The sequence below is a fragment of the Lathamus discolor genome, chromosome 2 (assembly GCF_037157495.1).
Source record: "Lathamus discolor isolate bLatDis1 chromosome 2, bLatDis1.hap1, whole genome shotgun sequence".
NCBI classification, from domain to species: Eukaryota; Metazoa; Chordata; class Aves; order Psittaciformes; family Psittacidae; genus Lathamus; species Lathamus discolor.
The window spans coordinates 75,537,835-75,554,746 of NC_088885.1; the positions used below are offsets into that span (position 1 = coordinate 75,537,835).

Below are 16,912 nucleotides of genomic sequence, written 5' to 3' on the forward strand. Positions count from 1 at the left end.
AATTCTACTGGCTTAAGAAAGACTATAGGTGAAGACAGAGTAACAAAACAACTTCGGACAACTTCTTGTCTCAACTTTATTTCCACAGAACAATGAGCAATGGTACCTGACCACTGATGTAGTATTAATGTCTTCAACTTTCTCACTGTTCTGATCTGGAATCACTGAAATCTCAAGAGCAAAATGTGGCAAAAATAATTTGAAAGAGACTTAAAAGGCAAAAATCATAAGCCTCAGGACTGAAGTCTCAATCATTGAGGAACAGTCTTTGAGCATGTCTCTATCATCATTTTCCATTCATCAGTAGGCACCTGCAATACCTTTTTCGAAGAATAGAGATTTCATAGGTGAGAAATATTAACGGCACACAACAGGCTGCTTTAATACCTGTAGCATCTTTGACTTATGTGCCATCTTCCCAAATGCAAATTCCCTACTGGTAACAGAGACACACTTTTGACTTTTGGTGCTTTGCTTTCCTGATAGAAAGAGCAAAGACCCGTTTTAACTGGTTCAAGTGGACTGGCAAGAAGACAGTACAAATAACACCCCTGATACTGTGAAGACACACTGACATGCTGGAGCATCAAGACTCAAGTTTCTTCAAGGCTTGTGTCCAGGGAAGATTATTAGCCTTTGGAAACCTAAACAGAACTAATGTTTATTACCATTTCTCTTCTTTTTGTCTTTAAGAAACATTAGTACAATTTTGGAAGCCAATTAACTGGTCACTAGTTCTGAGGGAACTTTCAGCATTCACAGAGCCTTGATCTAAACTCAGATGAGCCAGCTACCAAATTTTACCTGCAAAGAGCAGGTAGAAAGATTACAAAGACTAGCCGATAACTCTTGAGTTCCAGAATATGTGCATGAAAATGCTCAATCTTCTGAGGGTCCAAATATTTGCATCTGTAAAAAGATTTTGATTGGAAACTAACTACATGAACGCTTTCATGATTAAGGTGTCTACTGGGAAAAGGTAGAAAATTATGTGTATTTGAGTTCCTTCTACAAACTCAGTCTTGTGACAATGAGATTCAGCTGGTATTTTGCTTGATAAAATAATGGCCTGCTTTCAGTACTGCAAACAAAGTCTGGCAAACTGCATTAAATAAATGAATGGTGACATATGGCTTGGCAGCCTGATACGCTCTATTGTTACAGTTGGACTTGTTTCTCTTTTGCATCAATTAGCAAGAAACTGGCATGGTGAAGATGTGCTCTTACTGAGGTGAGACTGTTCTGTTCTTTTTTAAGCGCTGCTCAAATTTCATGAGAAGGACTAAGAAAAAATGTGATTATTTTGTGTTCAACTGCTACTGACATGAGGACTTTTAATTTACAGATACACCAGGCACACACATAAGCACAAATGCTGCACATACTAAGTATTTCTATTGTCAGAAAGCAGTAATACTATTAAAGCTTGGACTTTATTGAGAAACACAGATGGCTGTGTTATGCAAGAAACAGTAGACAATTATTAGGCCAGAAAGACTGTACCATCAAAGCAAAACCTTATCACTCTGTCATATTCACTGTGTTTTAGGCAATGATGAGCTCCCTTTTCTTTCTTATGCTACGAAAATACCATGCATTTTCACCTAAACTCATGTTGTTCTTTTCCTATGCCTCAGATGAAAGAGTAGCAAGAGCATTTCAGTTTGGTTGTTCAGTTATTCCTATTAACTTAGAATATCTGTGAAAAACATCACTATGACTCTAGGAGTCACATGTAAACTTCATTCTGATCTTACAGGTGTAAAATCATGCCCATCTACAGGGGACCTATTTCTGACTACTCTGATCTTTAATTTTCTGTGTAAGAATTTAAACTAGCTGAAATGTGGACAGTGCTCCAGGGACTTAATACAATATAAAAATCAGCAAATGAAACCTTTAAATGAAAATAGATTTTCAACAGTCTGGAAATTACAGTACAAACTATAAAGGCACCTACCAGGCAACAGGTTAGGCAACAATGATAAACATGTGCATATCTACATCTCAATACAACAAACATATGCAGGTAACTAGAATCTTCATGTAGTCTTTGACAAATTTTCTGCTTTTGAGTTCATTTTCATGTTATATAAAAGTATATGTATAATGAGGAGAAATAACATCCAAATGACTTTCTATAGAATACTTTGAACTGCCATTTGTTGAAAAAGAAAACCAAAATAAGCCACCCTCAAACAAGTAAAACTCAACTTTTATAAATTTTTAACTAATTTTCTAGTGTAAAGCACAAAATAATCAGTTACCTGCTCCCAACACTGTGGTAAAAGCTCAGCTTCTACACGTGTTGGTCCAACGTGTCGGGCAAATGCCACACACCCAGTCAGTATCATCTGTCTGAAAACATAAATTTAAAGCTTTAATCTGTTTATGAAGTTTTATAATATAGAATATATTTTTTAAGCTAGGAAAAGTAGATGCTGTCAGGCAACAGGTAATTGTCTACAGTCAAAATTTCACACCATACACACTGACTTAAAGGCTAAATCTTAAATTAAAAGCCACGATTGTCCCTGCTCATTGCAGGGGGGTTTGGACTAAATGATCAAGGTCCCTTCTAACCCAAACTATTCTATGATTTTATCTTGCTTTCTGCTTAACATGCCTTTTCCAGAAACTTACAGATCCCAAACTCCATGAACCAGACCCTGAGAATCTCAGATTTGGAAATCTGATTTCCTCGTCTGAGACTGGGAAACTAACTAAATCTGTCATTTAATTTTCATTACTGAACATTATGATTCGTCATGAAGTAAAAGGATCTAAATTACTCAATACTACCATACTACCACTATTTTAGTCAAGTACTCATACTGCTTTTATTTAGAAGCATTCGTGAAATTTAATAAAGTGTTCAAAACAAGGAAATTCTTTAATGACATGGTTTTACAACATTCTAACATGTAAGTTACTGTCATTTCTCCCGAAATACTGAAAACCACTCTCATCAGAAACCTTCTGAAGCCCATTATGAAGAGGAAGAAATTAATCAGTCAGTAGTATCTACAATCACACAAGTTATCTGTATTTATACTCTTGCATTTTTTTTAAACTTTCCTCAAAGTTTGCAAGAAATCACTGTTGTTTCATTTACTTCACAGGCACCGTTTTTTAATTTTTCAATGAAATTGTACTTAACTGTAATTTGTGGTATTTTAACTTTTACTTGATAAGTTTTTATTTCTACTTATCCTGTTAATGGGACTGGAATGATCCCGACTTTGCGTGCAATGCACCAGTTCTATTTACTTTCAGCGTGTACACAAATACTTAAATAGCTAGTTTCAAACAATAACACATAGACATAAGACATTCATTTTATCATCTCCACAGTAAGACTAGGACTCCACTGAGAACTTGTTCATTATTCCTTTGTGGAAAGTAAGGCAGGATTAATTTGCATCTGGTTTAGTGTCATGTCTAAGCTCCTAAATATTTACTCCAGCTAATAGGGTGCTCTTAAGGTTGAAAGGCAGAGATTCTGCTGGTCATTTGTTAGCCAGTTATATAATACCCATTAAAAAAAAAAAAAAAAAACACAAAAAAACCCCGAAACCCACATTCACTTTCAGGATCTTTTCAAAGAGCAACAGTCAATTAAAAACAGATTTACTTTTTTCCATCATTCTTTAGGCAAACAGAGCAAGCTCTCTGGTGTTGTGTTTAGTTTGTTGCTTACCTCCCACCTCTCTACCATATGCAAAGAACTAGACCTTTGATCAAGGTAAAAAGGTTGGGGGGAAACAAGAATGCAGTAATTAGATATGACTCAAGAAACCAACAGCTGACGGATGACAGCAGTATGGAGACAAAAGCTTGTGGTAATTTCAAGTTCTACAACAAACAAAATAGTTACTCAAATGCTTGCCTTTGATTCTACACACTGCACCTAATCACAGAACTGGGCAGCTGCAATCATCTTGAAAGTATATGGCAACAGCTGGTATTTCAGAGGAAGGGAAAGTTGTAAGGATCTCAACACAGGTCATTGAAACAAAACACATTAACACTAAGCTGTTGCAAAAATTGCAGTCTAGGCTGGACAAAGGAAAAACATTTTTGTCTTTACTGCTGTAATGACCTGGGTTGTTAACAAGATGCTAGGAATGCTTTTCTCAAAAAGCTCTCACCAGGATATGCACTTATGATCACCTAGGCAAGAACATAAAGTAAATCAGTACGATTTAGCAGAATAGTAGTTTGCTTCATCACTACAGAAACTGAAGCAAAATCAAGAATCAGACTACAGGAAGAAGGCAGAAGTTAGAGTAGAACAGACATAATTTAACATTCCTAAACTCTAGAGGTTTTAGAAATTAACTGCAGACAATTCAGATCTTACATTACACAGTTCAAGATTCTTTTGCCACCCCTAAAGATTAATTTAAAATCTTACTAGAGTTTTCCTTAAGTCAGCAAGTTACGAGTATTCTAAAGGAAGTGAGTGACATCATACGACTGATGAAAACTCATACTAGATACACTAAGCTGAATATATTTTAGCTTCTTTTCATCAAGAGTGCTGCTTCGGGGTACATTACTTGGAAATGTTCAAGATTGTTCAACAAATTGAACTACATTTTAACCTTGTCCTAAAAGACTTCAACATTAATAGGACTTTTTCATGGCTCCTTCAGTGTCCAAACCAAACATAATTGTCCCAAAAGAAGTTTAAGCAAAGCTAACATGTATTTGCTCCTTTGCTGTATCTGCGTGCATCCAAAAGCCTCTCATGGGCAAGAATTATAATACAGGCTTTCCACATAATTGTTCACAAACTTAAATATTTAAAGTAAAATACTTTAATGGGTTTGTTATTAGAATTGCAATGTCATATTTCAGTCTCTCGCATTCAACAAATTAAAAAAGTCAACCTGTTATCCACTGCTACTTTAATGTATAACATAGGCCTGTACAGTATAGCAGAAGGTAAACAAATAACATATGCAATAATTAATACCATTACTCTGGTGATTGAAGCTGAATGCCTTTGCTTACTTCATATCACACAATGCTGCCAAAATATTATTTAAACTTATTTAGATAAAAGGCAATCATGCATAACAGACTTCCATGCAAATATATAAAAAAACAACTGAAATTCTGAGTATTTTCTGACTGATTTTGTATTCAGGATCCATTTTACTTGATGGAATTTTACTCATTCTTCAGTTAGGTGTTATGTCACCTTTAAAACACATTTTGATTTTTATGTTTGTAAATATTCATCCTGTGTAATCTCCTGTCCCGGAGATTATGGCAGAATATTCTTCTCAGATTTCTGATGACAATGAGTTATTTTTAGATATAAAACTAGGTCACAACAAAGCAAGAAGAAGGAAACTTCGAGGAAAAATAAGCTTGGCTTTTCTCCTTTATTAGCTGCTGGAAAAGACACACTTAACTGCAGCTAAACAGGCATATGAAAACTACTTGAGAGGCCACCAATACTGTGACAAATTAACTACAAGAGGCTACTACAAGGAGAGATGTTAACTTCCTTCTCTCCTCAACCACAAAGTAATATAGCTTCTCAATCTACATGGAACATTTAAAACATTTTAGATAATAGTAGATGCTTCAGAAGCAGATTTCTAATGAGTATGAAGTAGAATGAGGACTGTATCTTTCTGTAATTCCAGCATACATGGTGCCACTGTGCTAACAAGCTGTGTTTATTTATGCATTTTTTTGTCTCCAGAGCCATGTCTTTCAATTATACCTCATCTCTAAACTTTACAATGGGAATACAATTGATGGATGTAGATACAACAGAATGACACCAGAACACTTCAGAAAAATCTTCAAAAGAAATGCTTTCAAACTATTCCATAATGGTTTTGTCTGAAGACAGAACAGAGCAACAACAGATACATATGCTTACAAAACAGCTCTATTGAAAATAACGGAAGGCCCTTAGATCAAATATGAAAAATCCTTCCATAATTAGAGAAGGAAACATACCAGCTAGGGTACTGTCTTTCAACCTTAAGGATACTCTTATCAAGCTCAGTACAAAGATGCGAGATCTCCCGAGCGCTAAGGAAGATCTAAATTTATAAAACAAAACAAAAAGTATACTTTGTTTCAAAGTCCTAACCAAAACAAAACAAAGCTCTTAACACTTGTCAGAACTAAACCACTGCTTCAGTCTTCTGATTTTTTATTGTCAGAATAGCAGTGGACCATAAGAAGAAAGAATACTATTTTCTCATGCTATCTTCCCTCAACTGGATATCACGTTAAGAGAACCTGTTTTGATTTCTGTATCAACCATTGCTAAAAATTATGACCTTAAAGCTCATTTTAACAAAGCATTTCAGTTTAAACAAAAACCAAAATGAAATGTTACACTGCAGCTTAGCAAGAGCATTCTTACATTTCAGTAACTAGAAAGTACAGGTCATAGAAATGTAAAGTCCTGAAGTCAACACTATACCAGCAAAATATCAGCTTAAGTAAAACTTGGTTAAAATCATCCAATAATACCCAGTTTCTATTAGTTCTGCTCCTTTGACAAAGAAAAACAAGTTCCTTCTTATCCCGCAACACACAAACGCAAACACACCTTTGCTCATCATCTGGTCGTTTGATCAAATTGAACAGTATGTGTAGAAGCTGATCTCTCTCTTTGGGTTCAGGATGGAGGCAGGCTGTACACAGTATGAGTGGGATCAATTCCTAAAAAATTGTGGGTAGGGGAAAACCAAACAAAGTAAAAACGCTTTGGGCATATATTCATTAACGGCAAAAGAAACTAAGAAGATAAATCTAGACACATAGTATCAGAACATTAAGAGAAGGTGTTTTTAGAGTCTTGATCTCTTATTAAGTGACCTGAAAAAAGTGAAGGCCTACAAAAGTTAGAATTATTTTCCTGCTAGGAAAGATGAGGGGAAAACCAGCACATAAAATAAAAAGCTCTGCAAAGATTAAAATTAACAAATGCAGGTCACCTGTAACCAGAATTAGAGAATAATCATGGTTTAAATTGTCTTCACTACCAACTGAACTAAAACAAGCTTCACATATATCTATGGAATAAAGCTCCTATGGAAAAAGCTACCTGTGACAGCATGGAGTTAAAGATTAAAATTTCCAATTAAGCATGTACACAGTTTTGTGCACAAGTTTCAATAAGCACTGAGAAACATACATTGATAAAGGTGGCATTAGATATCCTCTATTTTATGTTGACTGAGAACAATGTGATTTTTTTTAAAAGTCTGCTGTTGTTGGCTTTGTGGTGGGGTTTTTTGGGTTTGTTTTTGTTTTTTAATGAAGCAGCAATAGCTGAAGCTGAATTTTATTTTTTTTGAGCAATTCAATTCTCTTAAGGAACAAACCACCAAGAAACCACTGTGTAAAACATTAACTGAAAGAAAATACAAGGCTGTTCACAACGGTGAAGACCTCCTCTCCTTTCTAAACATGCCTTCAAAGCTCATGGTATTCATTCCCAGAAGAAACAAATGTTTCTGGAGCATTAACTGGAAGTCCCTTTCTTCAACTTTTTTGAGGTGAGCCTTTGCTTAGAAATGATGTAGTTTCCAAATTTAGTTAAATATTTTAGGGACAGAAACATCACACTGGGAGGTCAGGAGGAAAGAATAAGACAAATCTAGGTGTCTGCAAACAAAACATGGGCAAGTAATCTGGAGACTTCCTCTCCCACCTGCACATGCGGCAAGCTTTTTGTGAATTAATAAGCTATGACAATCAAGTAGATGAAAGTGGGAAACATTCCTGAAGTCACTAGGAAATATCATATGAAACCTGGAAAAACCTGTAATTATTTGTAATAACTTTGCAGGGAGGTGACAATTTCTTCTTGCAGGTATTCAAAGTGACCTATTCACGATGTTCTTGAGAGTAAGCCTATGAAACGAGGTGGACATGTGGAAACAGCATTAAAGAAACCCTCACTGCTCAACCTGTAATTTCCTAAACAGCAAGTGCTGTTTATTTTAAATATAGAACACCACCCTATTTTAGAGCAGTGCCTAAGCTAGTCAACTCCTGATAAGCTTCTGTTTTCATTTTATAAGGATTCTACTCAGAATGCTATTTTTCTCCCCTGTACATCCTAATGTGCATTTTAACATTCTGGGAGGTATCTTGGCAATATTTAACCCAATTATGATACAGATTAGGGAATTGATGATGAGACAGAGGAATGAATGTGGAAATACCCTAACTACCACTTAAAAAATCTGAAAGTACAGAAGGAAAAATGATCAATAAATTTCAACAGTTTGGACTTACCTATTTCACAGTACTTTGAGATCTATCTTTCTGAAATGAAATCTCTATTAAGTTTGCATTATCCAACTGCTCTTGCAATTATTGTTACAAAGAGTTTAAAATCAAAAAGAATTACCCCATGAAATGGAACATGTCTATTTTTTATGGTCTGGGTTTTTTGTTTCATCTGTTGAAACCATGACACTGACTTCATTTTCCCAGTATGTTTGAGTACCTACTCAGAAATCATAAAAGCTTACTCAGAACTACTACTAGATTTTTGAAACGGTGCCTTTCAAATTGAAGGAAGCTAAAGTTGTCTTTTCCTAGCTGAGTCTTTATGAAAGGAAAACACCTCTGAATATTCACCTTAATACTACTGCCTTGTGTGTGAAAGGCTAATGAATAACCTAACACAATTGACAGGGGGCATATACAAGGCTGGTTCTTTACCTTGCAGAAAGCTGGTTATTATAGCTGACGGAATTAGCTGTATTTTCTTGTCCATTGGTCACATTCTTTCATGCATACTATGGGAGAAGTGAATGTTCTCTGCATCGCTGCATCAGTGCTTCTACAGTTCCTTCTATTAATGGGAGTGGAGAAACAGTGAGAAGTCTTGAACAGCGTTTTATGTGCTCCCTATAGACTTAATGGACAGGAAGGTAAAAGTGGAGGGAAAAGGGACTTTCTGTGGGACAAGAACAATTATACTGCTCTCATAGATGGAGAAAACAGTCAAGTGAAGTCTCTCAAAGGTGTAAAAGGGACAGACTTCTCTTGGGATGTTCAGGATTATTAAGAAAAAAAAAAAAACCCAAACAACTGACAGGCAGGTTCAAGCTCATTCCTTCCTCTTACCATGCCTTAGATGTAACTTGTTCAATAAATTTCAGATTTTTTCCATTCTCAAAACCCGCAGAAAAGTGCTGTAGGAAGTGGTAATTTTCCAATAAGACACAATAATATTAGCATTTGGCTATTTAAATTCAAGAGGAAAGTAAATAACATTGTTATGGAGACTGTACGTAATTATTAATGATCAAGAAGAGGACTTCCAGTGATATTTGAAACACTGCCTTCCTTGGGAAGGAATACCACTTGTGCTGACAATCGTAAAGCAAGAATGTTAAGTTTTAAAAAAGCCAACAATCCTCCATTTAATTTGTAATCCTTCCTGAATGTTCTGTTCATTCCCAAGTACCACTTTCCCCCCTTTTTTTCTTAGGAAAACTGATTATTTCATGCTCATGTTAGTGGACAGTACCAGGAGGAGTGACTTTCAGAACTGCAACACTGTTTTCTCATTAGATACCAAGCAGACTGCCACTTTTACCTCATTAGCATTTGCAACTTGATGAAATAAAGCACTGTGTGTTAGAGGTCTTGCCTCTGCCACTGAAAAGGCAAGTTAGTATCTAAGGTATTTTATATCTGTGAGCTACCCAGATGTAGAACTGGGAGAAGAAATTTGTTGTTACTGTGACATAAGCTACATACAGGTGAGCAAGGGACAATCATAGAATCAACTAGGCTGGAAAAGACCTTTAAGATCATCAAGTCCAACCATTACCCCAGGACTGTGAAGTCCACCACTAAACCGTATAACTGAAGGCCTCATCTACATGGTTTTTGAACACTTCCAGGGACGGTAATACTAGCACTTCCCTTGGAAAACTGATACTACAAAGCTGACCTAATGTACTGCACAGAACTTAAATGGCCTGTATTCTCTCTGTTCTACTTCTGTGCAAATGTCCACCTATGTCTCTCCAAAGAGAAAATATTTTTTCCACCATAGTACCTTTGAACACCTTCTCCCTAACTTAAAAAAAAAAACCAAAACAAAAAACCTGTTATGTTACCTTTGAAAAGGATTCATTATTTGAGCAGATTCAAGTTCTCAATAAAGACAGTATTTACATGGGCATATGGAGCAGCTCTTCATTATGGTCAAAAGGTGGCTTTGTAATGGTAACTGGTACCACCCTACCATACACAGAACAGTTCCTCTTCCTACATATTAAAACAACATATTGAAGCTTGGGAGTTTTTTAAAATGCATCCTATAGCAAGAATTTGTCTTTTTGCTGACAATCTTCTTACAAGTTAGAAAGGAATTTTCTACCTGTGTTGTTGCCTTTGTTATAATTATTCTTGTTTAACATTCTGACAAAAGTCTTCTAGATCTTAGTATCTCTCACTAATTAATGTCTTTTTGTTGGAGTGTTCATAAGCAAAGTAAGTATCTGAAAGGATAAAGTTAATTAGCATTAAGTGTCAAGACAGGTTACTTCAATAGCTTAAGATAGCCATCTTTATCAGTATTACAAATATTAATCTTTTATTTCAAATATGGCAAATGGGTGAGAATTTAATATATAACCTAGGACACAGTTATGACTGATTTTGCAAATGCATCCCCCCTTTTAATTTTCTCCATGTAAAAATTATTCTGTAACATAGCTTCTGACAACAAGTAAATAAAATAAATAACCTGTAGCAACTGAAATAGCTGCAGGTATTAACACATTACTGATATAGAGTATCTTGTGTGAGAATGTATCTGAAGTTCAGAATTCATTTTTTTAGCTCTAAAATGAAAAAAGTATTTAATCACAAGATTAACATGACTCAGAACTTTGTGCTACTCAATAATATTAAGATTACAACTCTAAATACATTTCATGGGATCAGCCTACTGTTCCAGGATACAAATTAAGCCTTTCATAGATCCCCAAAGGGATGATTTTACATAAGAATCAATGTAGATATTGGTGCGGAAAAAAACCCTGTACTTCTTTGTCTGTACCTACTGTTTATTTGGAAAGCTGCCTATAACACCACTGTGACAAAACTAGTAACAAGTGGCAATACAATTTAAACATTAAACTCCTTGCATCATGTTATGTTTAAAGACATGGTGTTAAAGTGCATGGTGTTGAAGTCAGCTTTCAGACTAGAAATGGAAAGGATACTCTATGAGGTTAAGCTATTTCATTCTAAGAAAATTACATTAGCCCCTCACATCCAGAGAAGGGAACTAAAGGATCTAAATTTAAAAATGGTTATGTCTGTGTTTCATGTGCCTGGGGTACCTCTACCTGCACCCCCACCCCCCAAAAAAAAAAAGAAAAAAGCCCCCTGAGCCAAACCCGACACCCCAATTACATGAGAAAGAGAACCAGCAGACCTGCTGTGATCAACACTATCCCTGTTTTCCAGAAACACAATCTATAGAAGCCTACCACAATCTAAGTTTTACAGAGCAACACAATGTATTTTAATTGTTCATTTAAGTTTTTCCATTCTCTATTCTATGAAATAGAAACAGTCATTTAGAAGATACTGATGGCTGACAATTTTCATGCCCAAAACCTCAAACTTGGATACCTTTATCCATATACAACCAGAATGACATCTGCTTGACACAGCTACTGGAAACAGTCACTGCCAAGCTCTGATGCAGCATTCTTCTACATTTTTTAACAAAGCCAGTATTTTACAGCTTCTAAAGTATAAGAACGACATGAAAATCTGCAGTAAGATAGATATTCAGCTGTACCATGCTTTAAGAAACAGCTACGTATGAAAAATGTCAGAGAATAAAAATGCCTCAGTGATGTCTATGTGTAATTACTACACGTTAACATGAACAAGTTTAAATCTACAGCATTGCTTGCTGTCAAGAATGGCACCCATTCAGAGTTTGTAGATTCAGCATTCTTTGCTTCAACTTTAAATAGAAACAAAAGCAAAACTCTATTCTCAACATTTTGAGCTCTATGTAAGTTACATTTGCTCAGTATATATATATATATATATATATATATATATATATCTCAGTGGTGCAATTCAGCAAACCATTACTGTTGTGATTTTGCTAAGTTTGCATAATAAAAATGAAAATTACAGAAACTAACTCTAGAATAAAAGGTGGGATGAAAGTCAAGGAAAAGTGTTTCTTCATAAAGAGTAACAAAAACTTGATATTAAACCAGCAAGTTTACTCTAGCCCAAAACTGGCTAAAAGACTACATACTGCAGAGTGTGGAAGTTGTACATAAAAACATTACTACTTTGTTACATGCCAAAAAAGATACTTGTTTCTACATCTTATACAGGGTGAGAAATCAGTATTGCTAAAATTTTAAAAGACTGCTTTCCTCTAATTACAGTTTAGTTTTAAAGGAATCATTTTATGGTATACATCTTGAGAAATGGAAGGTGGCCGATTTTATCTTTTAAATGTGTTTTAGTTTTAAGTGGTAAAAACACAAATGAGGATACAGATTCCAATGCAGATGAAATTCTATGATCAAGCTGCTCATATGTGGGAAGTGTTATCACAGACTGCATACGCAATCAAATGGGGGGTGTTTTGTTGTTTGTTTTTTTTTTTTTTTGAAGAGTCACAGTAAGTTTTTAGCATTTTCTTACTGTTCGTTCCAGTTACTATTTGGCTTACAGTATCTCCTTTGTTTGCGAGTATATTCACATACCAATCTAAACATTGACAGACATGTTCTCAAGCAGTTAGGATAATCTAGACACTTCGATAAAAACAAAATTCTATTTATATGTTGATAACTAGAATTTTAATGACTACAAATTGCTTTCAGGCAATTATCCTATATTAGGCATTATCGATTTGACCCGATTGAAATGCGCTGCCAGAAATTACTAAAATCATCTCCTCAGCTACACTATTCAATACTGTGGTTTTTCATCTTTGTTATCTTACATTGGAACCTAAACTACAGACATTGAAGTACAATTAAAGCTGCAGCAATATATAAAAATAACAGAGAATTTCAGAGATGCGTAAGTAATTCTGACACTAACTGAATCACTCAGGTATCAACTGTAATATTTACCAGACCACTTATCACCAAATCAGGCAGGCTGTTACTAACCTTAAGTGGGTTAAAAACATTGCTGAAATGGCTTCTGAATCTCTGGTAAAGGACAATACCTACTGAGAGAGTGTCAACCTCCACAAGCCCAGCTGCTCCAAATTGAAAATGTATAGCACCAGTATAGCTTCCAGCTTAAGATTTTGCAATTAATTTCAACACAATGAATACTTAAAGAACAAAGATAGGTACTTAGGGAGTCATCACAAAATTGTGTTTAATTCTCATGTCTAACACTGACAGTGTACAATCTTAAATACTACCACTGTATCTTTTCAGAGCAGATGGGCAATCACTTTGCATTATAAAGTGAACCTGTTAGGTATCTTTCTCAAATCAGTGATCGTTTGTTATATTTTTACATCACTTCTCTGCAAAATTGTGCCAAGAGTCTTTCACAATAAGGTTGGTTTTGGAAGAGACAAACTCTTAGGCTAGCTTTTGTAATAAAGATATTAATAAATACTAATAGATGGTTTACCCCAGTTTTCTATCAAATTCCACAACTACGTCTGAAAGAACATTACAATAGTTATAGCAATGGATGGGTAACAGAGAAAGTTATTTTCAAAGCAAATTTTAATTCTCAAAACATTAAAAGTATCCCATGAAATCCAGTTACACAATTCTCACTTGTGGCTTTTTCAGTCAAATGGAAACAAATGATTCATTTAAGGCAAAAATACATGTAATCAAATGTAACTTCAACTGTAAAATAAATTAAGTAGGAAATACTTTTGGCAGCCTAGAAGGTCACAAAAATACTAAATGCATTATATATATTATGCTACAAGCTGTGAACAGAAGCCAAAATACCACATCCTGCCAAGCAGAGGGAAAGGAATAAAGCAGAAATTAAGCACTGATCCAGGAACATTTACAGAATTATTCTGAGAGACTATTAACAGAATCACTTGCAGAGCACCCAGTTCATACTCCCAGCCCCTCGGAAAAAATCCACCTTTTTATAAAGTTTGAGATTTTCAAAATGTGGTACATGTTGAACTCACCATAACAACTGCTGATACTGACTTGTATGCTATAAAATTTTAAATTATCGGATCAGTACAAATTTCTGAAGGATTTTTCAAAGCCTTCAAATGAATTTATGCAGAACACACTACTAAGTCTACCATACTGTAGGTCCCCTCAACAAGGACTAAAAGTTACTCAACAAGCTATGCCACTTCAAACCTTTTATTTCAGTGTCAACTATGAGGCTGCTGAATTTTTGATACATTTTCTAATTTTTAATTTTTAATTGATAATGTGCAATATCGACAACAAAGCAACACAAAACCAGTCTTTCCCCCCCATCTTCAATCACAGTCTTCCCTTTCTACAGTACATAGTATGAATGATTATGCAAAACAACATCTTCAATTACATCAGAATATACATTACATTTTCATAATTTTACTTAGCTTTGTTTTAAATTTAAGAAAAACATGTAAGCAAGATGGCTAATTTTCTTATGAAGGGGTGTTTTTGCTGAACATGGGGCTTCTAGAAACAGATGGCAAAATAATTTTTTGTTGAAGCACCTAGTGCTGCAAAAGAACCTGTATGTTAATCCTTATTAAAACCAAATTTAATGTTTAAACTTACATCCTCTGCTCTTTGTAACACACATTAACCATGGCTGTCTCTAACAAAAACTCTTGTGCAACCACAAAAAGATGGACCTACAGTAACAGGCTTGCTGAATGCTAATGGGTGCCTTAAGCAAAGGAGGAAATATTAGAATACCATGCAGGTTTACTGAACTCACCTGACAGAGGTGTAAAACCATTCTCTAGGAGCACAGAGGCATGCACAAAAGTAAGAATATGATTGCAAGTAACAGACTTCATGAAATTAGACACATGATCTTCAAAATGAATGAGAAAACATCTAGGTAAAAAAAGGAAAATTTCAGGGTTCCTCACCTCTCGCTTTGCAAGCAGCACATTAGGAACAATATGAGGCAGGCAGCGTCCCAACATTAACATGACACTTTTTTCACTGTCTGCAATCCGAGATACCTAGAAAACCAAGTTGTTTGTTTGTGTTGTTTTAAATGAAGCACAGGAATAGAAAAACAACATTTCAAAAGAGTAATAGGATTTGCAGCAGGCTGATCACTTACCAGAAAATATTTATTTTACTCACACACATTAAGCCACAAGTTTGACCTGGCAGTACAGGCAAAAGCATGAAACCACTTATACATACTCAAAGCTTCCCAGTAATCACACATCACTAGGTTTCACATTTTATCTAAAACCTAAAAGCATATCCCTATTTCTTAAGTTTCATGCACATAAACTAATCTCTCCATTTATGTTAATAGATCTTCTTTCAAAGCAATTATTGCTTAACTATTGCTGCCATGCAAAATAATGCATCTTCCAGTTCAACTGGAAATTCCAGTCAACTGGGAAATTTACCTCTGATCCCAAACGACTGTCTGCTGACATCCGACAAAACGACAGTAGTGCCTGATGGAAAGCTGGTGACAATTTCCTGAAATATTGTCAAAAAGGGAGGGGAAATCATAAATCAGAAAGGTGATTGAACAACTCCTTTCACTCCGGTTTAACCAGATAGGTTAAATGACATTCAGAAAACGTTTCAGGTGAAGCACACCACAGAAGTTTTTCTTGAAAATTATCTTAAGACTTTCATGATGTTTAGTTTGTAGCAAAGAAAGAAGTGGGTATCATAATTAAGAAGTTACTTTCAGTTCCGAAAAATGTAACATCTTTCAAACCACTGCACAGACATAAATAGGACTAAAGCATGAAAAAGAGGAAGCTTTAGCAGTACAAGAGGAAGTATACAATTATGCAAACAGAGAAGGGGCAGGCAGAAATCACAAGAAACCGTATTCTTGGTTAATGCTCCAATTCTAAACATTGCATTAAACCATCTGAGTAATCAGTCACTCACAAGCTTCAGGATTAAATAGTGATTGCTCAACTGCCACTCTGGGATATAAATGTTGGATTCAAATGTACAGTGATAACCTCAAAACTAAATTGCTACCCAATCCCTGATGTCAATGTGTATCTACAGAAGTACTGCCTCACAGCCATGCACAGCACCAGCCAACACAGCCAAGCTACTCAAAGCTTTAAAGCATACACATAAAACCCTGATAAGTGTTTCAAAACAACCTTGTCATAGGAGGATAATTTGGCAGAAACGTACGTCAGAAACCAATTACTGGATTGACCATTACATAAAACAGGCAAGCAGCAGCACCAGCAGCATTCTATTCTTCCCAGAAATGACAACTCCCTCTGCCTTATCTGAGGCCTGTATATAGATGCTAATCTAACACTACCTCATCCACTATGCTTGAAGAGGAAAAAGAACTTGTGTCTTCCAAAACATTCATAGAAAGCATCTAACCCTATATCATCATGTACTGTTTGAGTCCTCTAATGATACTTTATGAGTTTGAGATGATAGGAACAGGCAATTCTTATCTCTCAGGTGTAAAGTGGTTAGCAGCTTTCAACTCTTAAAAATGCTATTTTGTACATGTGAGCACACAAAATCCTACACACGTGCAATTATGCATATGGACACATTTTTTATCTAATACACTGTTTATTATAAATACACCATCATTCACTCTTTTCTAGAAAAAAAAAAAAAGGCAGATTAAGAATCCATGTTCCTACTTAAAACTGTTTAAACAAATCCACATGGACACAGATACATACAAAGTAATTTCCATCTTC

General features: G+C 35.3%; 1 protein-coding gene across 6 annotated transcripts in view; it reads right to left on the bottom strand.

The window, feature by feature from the left end:
* Positions 1-16,912, bottom strand: part of RELCH (RAB11 binding and LisH domain, coiled-coil and HEAT repeat containing) — a 74,928-nt gene that overhangs the window by 27,658 nt on the left and 30,358 nt on the right. For 5 of the 6 annotated variants that reach the window (XM_065667522.1, XM_065667521.1, XM_065667520.1 and 2 more), the window contains 4 exons: positions 15,611-15,686; positions 15,110-15,205; positions 6,590-6,702; positions 2,268-2,358 (listed from right to left, as the gene is read on the bottom strand). In XM_065667522.1, the coding sequence (XP_065523594.1) occupies positions 2,268-2,358; positions 6,590-6,702; positions 15,110-15,205; positions 15,611-15,686 (376 nt within the window). Of the gene's footprint in view, positions 1-2,267; positions 2,359-6,589; positions 6,703-8,718; positions 8,852-10,393; positions 10,479-15,109; positions 15,206-15,610; positions 15,687-16,912 lie in introns of those variants that run through there. The other variant, XM_065667526.1, reaches the window with a different exon arrangement.